This window comes from Trichoplusia ni, chromosome 26, assembly GCF_003590095.1.
Source record: "Trichoplusia ni isolate ovarian cell line Hi5 chromosome 26, tn1, whole genome shotgun sequence".
Lineage (NCBI taxonomy): Eukaryota > Metazoa > Arthropoda > Insecta > Lepidoptera > Noctuidae > Trichoplusia > Trichoplusia ni.
This window is the reverse complement of record NC_039503.1, coordinates 4,452,588-4,462,723: the sequence shown is the minus strand read 5'-3', so window position 1 is coordinate 4,462,723 and position 10,136 is coordinate 4,452,588. Positions and strand designations below refer to the sequence as shown.

At 35.7% G+C, this 10,136-nt stretch overlaps 1 protein-coding gene across 1 annotated transcript; it reads right to left on the bottom strand.

Annotated features, from left to right (window-relative positions):
* Positions 1-1,114: 1,114 nt before the first annotated feature.
* Positions 1,115-3,764, bottom strand: LOC113505724 (cell death specification protein 2-like). Its single transcript, XM_026888535.1, has 4 exons — positions 3,619-3,764; positions 3,274-3,372; positions 2,229-2,391; positions 1,115-1,530 (listed from the first exon to the last, which is right to left on the bottom strand). Exons 1-4 carry the CDS (start codon positions 3,762-3,764, stop codon positions 1,381-1,383), a joined length of 558 nt encoding a protein of 185 aa, XP_026744336.1. The 3' UTR covers positions 1,115-1,380.
* Positions 3,765-10,136: the final 6,372 nt, after the last annotated feature.

Genomic DNA, 10,136 nt, shown 5'->3' with positions numbered 1-10,136 from the left:
GAAATCTTTAAACTGACATTCTATTGGTTAAATTCTTATGACGTCATAGATTTTCACCAATGAAACGCGACTCTTTTTTTGACGTCAGTAATTGTTTCCAACGGAAACGTACTTCTTACGTAATTCTAAAAAGTTATTAATTTATGATTCAATTTAATTTTCTAAAATTTTTAATGATATACTCAAAATACAGATTTTTTTAATTGTAAATAGTAAAATATTATTGAAAAATACCTCTTCGACGATTCTTTCCAAACTCCTAAATACATTAAAGTAGCGTCATCTAGTGACGACTAGCGTTTTTCTTTTAGTAATTCCCGCAAATTTAAAATAACAATTAACATTTTCATGGATATATTAAATTTACTTAAAATTTGCCCGTGTCTAGTTGAGTCTCATCACAAGAATAGAGAGCAGTATTAAAAATAAATATCACAGAATAATGAAATTAAACAAAGAGTATTTATTTTTAAAATATAATTTAATATTGTTGTATACAATAGTCATGTGATTGTGCACAAACACGAATTCACTCACAAATATGGTTCGCGATGCCTTTTTAAACTTATTTTATTATTTATTATTACTTATTTATTTAAATTTAATAATTGCACTTTATTAAATGAGATCGATCATAACTTAAATATTAAAAAGTTTATATTTCTAAACAGTTAAAAACTTAGCAATTACTGGACGGAGTCAACTTAGCCTTAATAATTTTTCATTACTTATTATTTCCTGTTTTTTTTTTTGTCTACCATTTAATTAACTGCGTAGTAGGTTGTAAAACATTCAAGGACAAAATATACTTAGATGAATTAGTTAAAAAATACTGGCAGAGTTTGCACTATGCGCGGTCAAACAAAACCTTACCCTCTTTTTTTAAATGTGGATTAAAAGAAAGATGATAAAGTCATTGATAATCTGTGGTCCCTTAGAGTCCCGATTCTGCTATTTACAATGTCCGTTGAATTAATGACAATAGGATTAAATGCAATGAATTTCGGCTCGCGTGAATGTTGAGCCTCGTACTGAATTTCCAATTATTGAGTTTGAAAAATCTAAGCAATTTTCCAACTCAACAATTGGAATAATACGAATAATGCCAATTAATTCCAACGTCCATTAATTCATGGGCCATTGTAAATAGAAGAATTAGGGCCCAGGTCCATATCACAGACAATGGTTTGTTGCCATGTATAATATGTGGAATATTTCGTTTCATAACATTTTGACGAAGGCACGGGTAGCGCGGGATTTGTAATCTGATAAAATAAAGAAAATCTCAAAAAAGGTTGATTACTGCATTCTTAGTTATGACGGCAGTATGGAATATTTGTCTTTAGGAGGTCCTCAATGTTTCGTACAAAGTTTGGAAAATTAATCTGGGGTCGTGGAAGAAGGTGCTGGTGGTGGCTCGTCTCTGGCTGCGAGGAGTGACCTTAAGGCGAGGGCTTCTTGACGTAGCGCGGCGACGTGAGCTCGTAAAGATGCGTTCTCTTGTTCTAGAAGGCAGGCTCTCCAAGCTATCTGTAATTGACAAAAAAAAATGTAAATTTTTTATAGTCATCACACTATCGTGGAAAGATTTGCCCAGCAGTGGGACACAGTGGGCTAGATAAAAAAATGAAACGCACTTTTCTTTTAAGAACCTTGATAAAAGCTACTGAGCAACACTTTTTATGGGACCAAATGACATCTATTTTAGGTTAAATGAAAAAATAATAAACAAAATATGATTATGTAATCCGAAAACAGAGGTATTAAAAAAATACCGATGAATTGAGTACCTCCTCGTTTTTGAAGTCGGTTGATTAAATCGAAGGTAGTAAAAGAAGTCACAAGACGCCCGGCAGATGCGAAACATAAAAAAATCACCAAATTAAAATAAGTAAGAAAATTACTGGACCGGTTTCTTGATTTTTTTTTCATTTAACTTGGCATAGCTGTCAAATACATCTATCTAGCTTAAAAAATTACATCTATGCTATTTTGCAGAATACAATATTTCACTCCACTTGGTCTCGCAAAAAAATCATCAAGGTAGTTTCAAAGTAGTTTTTGAAAGAAAGAAAAAAAAATATTATACAGCACGGACCCAGAGACAACACATGCATGACAAAAATAACAAAACGAAAAGGAAAAACCAAAAAATAGAAGAAAGAAAAAAATATTTTCATAATTTACAGGCCGTTGTAAAGTCTCGTCGTTAAAAACGTTTAAGTTACCTGATCTTCCCTTATCCGCCTAGCGTCCCGAGATTTCTTCGCGGCTTGGTTGTTGCGTCGTCGCCTCTCAAAATACTTCTCGTCTTTAAGTTCTGGTGGTATCGGACGTTTTTCGCCTCGCCGACGGTATTCTAAATCGCTGGTCGGGGAAGGTAATACTGGAAAAATATGTCACAAATTAGGCTAATGTGTGGTACTTTTCAAATGTCTTTGGTGTCTTTGAACAGACCCCAGTTTTGCCCACCATTCACCGCTTCCTAAGTGCTTTTTCCGTGAGGAAGCAAAGGATAATGTCACGTAGTACTTTTCGAATGTCTAGTTGAATTGCACAGCACCCCGTTTTGCCCACTCTTCACCGCATCCTAAGTGCTTGTTCTGTGAAAAAGAAACGGCGCAAGAAACTCCACAGCATAGTTGCTGTCACTCTTTTTGCAAATAAAATAATTTATACTTAAATAGGTTATTGGCAAATTTTATCGTATCTGATTTTGTTAATTGTTTTTGCGGACGAACTAAAACTTTAACTTTCCAGTCATAAGTCATTGCGCCAGATAAATATAACTTTATGCTATGCCAGCGGAATTCTCCAAAAGTATTGCCGTGGCCCCGGTACACAAATTGCAAATGAATGAACATGGGTGGGTTTAAAGTAGTAAAAATATGGTTCTCTCAGACACAACCCCAAGCCTAAGTATTAATTTAATGATTTCCTATCCGAAAAAAAATAAACATTTAAACTTAAAAACTGAAAAGCTTGACTTTCAACACCATCTAGTGGGAATCTTCTTCTAATATATAAAATTCCCGTGTCACGATGTTAGTTACTGTACTCCTCCGAAACGGCTTTACCGATTTTTGCCAAATTTTACACGCGTATTCAGTAGGTCTGATAATCGGCTAACATCTATTTTTCATACCCCTAAAAAATACATACAACTAGAAATAGTTTACTTGGCAAAATAGCGTTTGCTGGGTCAGAGCTAGTTTTTATATATTCATAGAATTATATAATTTATATAATTCTTACCATCCACCTAGTACTTACATGTGGTGCTCCGTGGTGGTATGTGGTGACAGTATGGTGGGAGGCAGTGCAGCTGTGGTGGCAGAGCAGCGAGCAGTGGACTGACTACATTGTGGACATCTGGAAATACAAGCATTTGAAAATAGCAAAAAGAAAGAAAATCCGGTGAAGAGTCACGAGCAGTCAAGAGCAGTCACGGTACTAAGGGTTTCGTACAAATATTTTAAAGATAATCAAGTTTGGGGTCCTGCTCCCATAGTCGCCTAGCATCTATAGTTATTTTCATTACTTGTCATTATCGCGGCGACATAAAATACATCATCTCTGAACATTACAACTGTCTCGCTATTATGGTTCAGAACATACAGTCTGGTGACGGATGGACGGACGGTTATATACTTTGGATTGTCATATCGGCTTAGGTTCATGATTATGTATATATAAGCCGATACGAACATAAGTGCAGCAGTGTCAACGGTGAATTCAGAAAATGGTTGGCATTGGTTGGCCATTCTTATTAGAGTTCGGGTAAACCTAAGAATTTGCTAACTGAAAAAAGATTAAGAAGACAAAAAGGCTAGGCCGATGATCCTGTTTACGAGGTCCACATTATCATTAAGTGACAAAACCCCCATACAATAATAAAGAGAAAAATGAAATAATCTAAGGATACTTCCATTATGAAAAAAATCAGCGATATTTTTATCCCCGAGCCTTTAAAAATCCTGTCCTCAGTTTCAACAAATATTAGTACAATGGCAAACCCCTTAACGTCGCGTGGCGGCGATCAGATGTAACAGGTAATTATTTTGGACAGGGGTTGAGTGATACAAGTGACAAATTGAAGGGACAATATTGACTCATGGTCGTAATGGGTCAAAAGAGTAAATGCGGTGGTAGAATGAGCAAATATATTATGGAATAGAGCTTCTGTTTTTTTATATTAAACGGCTCTATGGAATTTAATCCTTGTATCGCGGGAGGTCTGGCAAAAATTGAAGTCACATGCACCCAAAGAGATTCAATTCGCGCAGGTATTAAACCTGTGATAGGTCGCGAATTTTTCATGGGAACTTACCCCACTTTGCTATAGTCAAATTGAGTAGAACAGAGAAGACTACATATTATTATGTGGTTCAGTTAAAGTTAAGCAAAAATATTACCAGCAAACATCGTTAATATTTTTTTTTAAATTAAAACACGCCCACTTCAAAAAAGATCAACTAAGCCATACCATCTCCAAATACAGAACTACCGAACCAAATTTAATGTTTTTTTATGGAAACAAATGGCATCTATTTAAAGTTAAATAAAAAATGAATCAACAAAATCAATTAATCCATTTTTAAGTTCTAAGGTAATAAAAATACATACGAATTTAGAACTTGCTTTTGAAGACTGTTGAAAAGTGCCGATCTTTGATCTATGCCCATATTACCCGCCCTAACCTTACAAAAACACGTATATTAGTTAAAATAAACTCCAGTTTGCACCTGCCGGCTAACCCCATGGGTACATGTGCACCTGTGTTTGATAATGATGGGTATTGCTAATTGTTCAAGGGGTCATCGGGACCTAATGATCGGAAAATGATTCGTAAGGATTTGTGTTTGTTATTTTTTGAGCTTGTGGCTAAGGTATAACTACACAAGTTCAAGCCTACTAATATTATAAAAACGAAAGTTTGTATGTATGGATGTTTGTAACTCTTTTACGCAAAATCCACTGACAGGATTTAGACGAAACTTGGTGACGAAACGAAACGTGGAAATAAAATCATAGGATAGTTTTTGTCTCGATTTTATGTTCCCGTGGGATCATTTGTAGCGGGTGGGACCGTGGTCATCAGCTAGTACCATGTATTCTTAGGTAGTAAAACTTTAAATAATAGATTATAACATTTAGCCTGTCGGGCACGGCAAATAAATAAGTTTAAGAGGATGAAGCTTAATATGGTTGATTGATCAAAGGTACACTTGATTTCGTCCGCGAATTGCCGACCATCTATGTCATGACGAGTAATTCCTTCATGTCTCGGAAGGCATTTTAAATTGTGGATCTCGGCTGTTATTTCACATCTTTGAGTACAATCGTCACGAGCAGTTAGAAGCTAGAAAGTATCCTCCGATTATTCTGACAACTAGTCTGAATAATCGGAGGATCGTGTTGCACAGGTTGAGGAGGTCAGATAAGCAGACGATCCTTGTAAAATATTGGTACTTAGCTACAAACGGTTAGAGTGCAAGCCGACGGCAACATAGTTGGGAAAAGGGTAGGATGATTTTGATTTATTCCCACTTTTCTATACACTCACTTTCTTGTTTGTTTGTCGTTCCAGATGGATTTTTGTAACTCAATTTTGAGGCACTTCCTGAAAAGCAGTAGGCTGAAATTTTCAGGGTAGCTTCAAACCGGATGACAATGCAATCAACATCTATAAAAACGGCTGGACCGATGTTGTCAAAGTTAGAATGGAGTCACATTTAAAAACGAGGATTTTTATATTTCCATCTATTAATTATTTTATTACGACATAGATCAATTTATATTCGTCGATAACAATGTTCACTTAATGTAACCTCAGTGACTGGTGTTAAGGTGACCCGGATACAACTCTTTGCCCTTTTCGACACGCCGCGTCGTTTGTGAAGCCACGTAATTATGAACTACCCTCGTAATTAGGTAGGCAAACATTTGGCACGAGATATCGTGTAATAGGTCTTATGGTGGTACCGAATAGGGGTGGATTTTAGGGCTGGTACAAAGCAGAAATGGTTTTTGAGGTAGTTCTATTGGAATGCCTTTATTTTGAGAATTTCACGTTAAGTTATAGAATCAGCTGATTGTCGTAACTCCTTTTGTTTAGGAACTTAAAAAGACTGAATCATCTTTATTTGTCTTTTTATACAAACACATAAGTAACATTAAATAATTAAACGACTGATCTATTTGAGTCGTATATTAATTTGGTGATCTATTGTCGTTTATATATTTGTTTTAAGGCGCTGTCAAACTTTTTTACTAAGTTTTTAGACAAAAAGACACACCAAGATTGTTCACCTTTTTAAGTATCTAAACAAATGCAGGATAAATTTTATTCTGCAAATATCCTATTCCAAAATTGTGTTGTCTATTCCTAAGTTAAACTAAGTTCTCCAACAATCTCCGACAATTCATTCATTTTTGATCTTGCAGACAATTTGAGGTCTAACGGTTTTTTTTTTTATATTTGTGTCTCTGGAAGTATTTTATTTTCAATAACTAAACTGGAACGCCATGAATACAGCGTGTATTCTCGGCCAGGTAAAAGAGCGAAAGCTGACATTTTTATATTCTGTAACAGCCCTATTCAAATATAATGGTACTTAATTAGAAGAACACTCCCCCTCTTGCAAACTGCTTGCATTTAACCCCAACAGTATTTGGTTATTCGTGATGCTCCTGTTATTATTAACTATCATCATTTTTTAACCGCGGCAAAATGGTGACGTGTGGGTTAAACAATGGTGGAACTTTATTGTATTTTTCGTAAACTACTTCTCTGGTTTCGCCTGCTGTTATTTGTTTTGTGTTATAGTGGCAGTTCTTATCGGGGTTTATTATAATTGTAATTTCTTATCTTAAAAAGAAACATCTCGCTGTAAGGAATTGATTCCTAGTGTCGCGGGGGTTTCATAAACATAGTGCAACTTGAGTCAGTAATGTAACGTTTTAAAAGTGCCTGAGAAACGGCCTCTTTGAAATAAAAACTTTTGATTTTAATAGAATTGACACGCACAAAGACACCCAGACTCAGGACAAGCATTCGTGGATCACATAAATGATAGTTTTTTTTTGTCGGGATAAAATCCTAAAGGTTTCAACCCACTCTGGCTCAGGCATTTGAAGGGGCCCCGAGTGTTTTTAGTCGGTGACAATCCGACATATCCGCAAGTAAATGATTGTCCTACGCAGGAATAGGACCCGCATCACGTCGCGCACAGAGGGTTTAGCGTGGTGACCTCAACCACTCGACTATCCCTGCAGTGAACGAATCGATAAAAGATGTATCCGTATTTGACTTTACCCTCATGTATGGTCGATGATACTGATGTACGGTAAAACTCGAATGAGTTTATGTTTGTTTGCATCTTTAGTATGTTTTTTGTTAATTGTACCTTTATACAAATAAATAGAAAAAAAAAAAAATAGATTAGCTTAAGTTTTCACATCAAACATTTTTTGAAGTGAAAACTTCTTTAGCGGCGTTGTATTTTCTTGTAATGAGTAAAAACTGTTAAACTCCCGTCAGGACACGTGACCTGATCGAAAATTCGTCGACGAAAACTTCTTTAGCACAATACTGCATCGAGAGCGAAATAAAAAAGTATTGTATTCTACCACATAAATTATAGTTATTTAATATCATCATCGGCCTAGCCTTTTCCCAACTATGTTGGGGTCGGCTACCAGTCCAACCGGTGAGTACCAGTGTTTTGCAAGGAGCGAATGCCTATCTGACCTCCTCAACCCAGTTACCTGGGCAACACGACACCCCTTGGTTAGACTGGCTGTCAGACTTTTCAAGCTTCTGACTACCTGTAACGACTGTCAAAGATGTAGGAATAACAGCCGGGACCCACAATTTAACGTGCCTTCCGAAACACGGAGGAACTCGCTATGACAAAGATGGGCACCCATGTACGGACCAACCGTATAGCTTAACCTGTGATCGAATCACTTATGCGGTTATAGCACATCCACGAGCTCCTCTTTTAGTTATTTAATAGTGATAATTAAAACAATTCGTGCAAAATTATTCCCTAACCATTCCAGAATATCAAAAATGCACAACTTAATGCAAGTTTTCACTTCTGCCGTCACTCTCGGAGTGGAACCCGTAGCTTTTTTAGTTATTAATAAAAACTTCACACCAAGTCATTCTGTTTGCCTTCCACCCTGTTCTATTACAAATAAATATTGATCTGAGTAATTAACCTGACCCTTAATAACACCTGGTAAATCACATAACCTAACATTTAACACGCATTGTAAATTAAACTTTATTGTAAGGGTTTAAAGTTCATATTGATAGTAGATATGAGCACATGACCCATGTTATTTTATACGTATTGTAAATTGAACTATGTTATAAGGTGATAAAGTTGATATTTTATTATTGTTGAAGTTTGAGTGATAATTTATTATTTATTGGTGTTGTAAGGACTTGTAATATTGGTTTTGATTGGTTTGTGTAGATTTATAATTATTTCCATACTAGCTGTTGCCCGCGACTTCGTCCACGTGGTTAGAAGATTTTGAACCATTTTCGCAGCGCACGCAACGAAAGCCATCAAAGATGAATAATTTCCCCCGTTTTTTTCTACATTTTCCATTGTATCTTGGCTCCTATTAGTCGCAGCGTGATGGTATATAGCCTTTAACCTTCCTCGATGAATGGTCTATTCAACACAAAAATATTTTTTCAATTCGAACCAGTAGTTCCTGAGATTAGCGCGTTCAAACAAGGAACAAACTCTTCAGCTTTATACTAATACTAGCTGTTGCCCGCGACTTCGTCCCCGTGGGTAGAAGATATAAGTTATGATTTAGGTATACCTACCTGCCCGGTTTTTTTCACATTTTCCATTATATCTTAGCTCCTATTAGTCGCAGCGTGATGGTTTATAGCCTAAAGTCTTCCTCGATAAATGGTCTATTCAACACAAAAAGAATTTTTCAATTTGGACCAGTAGATCCTGAGATTAGCGCGTTCAAACAAACAAACAAACAAACTCTTCAGCTTTATATATTAGTATAGATTAAGTATAAGTATAGATGAGTCCCGCGCTTTTCGTATCGTTTTTCCTGTATACTAAGATTATATTTCTCTATTAGGCTTAAACCTGGAAATCCAGTTTTAAATCAATTTCTTATTAGAAAAATTCCTATCAAAATCAGTCAAGCTTTCAGAAAACCTTTCAGTCAAATCGTCTTCTTCTTTGCCTTCAAACTAATGAGTGTACCAACCATTGATGTTTATTTTTATTATTTATTGTTATCTCGCTAGTTAAACAAATGACGTTTGCTTTTTTAATAATCTTTATTTATGTTTAAGGAGTTTTTATCCACATGGAATCGTCAACTCCATTGTAATAGGCTTGTAGACCTCTTTATCAGTATCTCGGCGGTCTTCTTTAACCAAGAATTTTTCTGCTGTCAAGTTTTCTTTTTTCAGTTATAAACACAAAATATACATGCACTTTATTGTAATGTAATTTAATGAATTAATGCTGAAAGAGAGAAATAAACACTTTTGAACTCAACTGAAAACAAATTTTGTTTATATGTATAGATGAACCGGAACATTTGGTGTAAATACACAATATTCGTTTCGGAGCCACACACATGCCATTTCTTTCCAAGTCCGATGGAAAGTACAGCATGTTTGGATATAACGCATTTATACCTCTTCATCATAAATACCAACTTCTTATGCACCGATACAAAGCCACTTAATCTGTCTTCCACTTCTTTCACGTCGTCTTCCTGTATCGCTTAAATCGCAATAGGTGCCTATCCTATGCGTTAATCCTGGTTATAAACTATCCGTGTACCAACTTTCGTCCCAATCCGTTCAGTGGTTTTTGCGTGTGAAAGGAACAAACATCCATTGGATGCATATTGCATACAAACTTTCGCGAGGGATGACGACAATTTTTTGTTCGTTTTTTACTTTCATAAGCATTATAAAGGATACGTATTTTTTCCTTTGACCCGCAAATATAAATTGATTAAATTATAGTGAATAGAAAATACGCGTGACGTCACAATATGGTATACATTTTACGATATCTTTACGTCACAAGCTCCCTGTTGACCAATTGTTACATCTCCTGAACTTT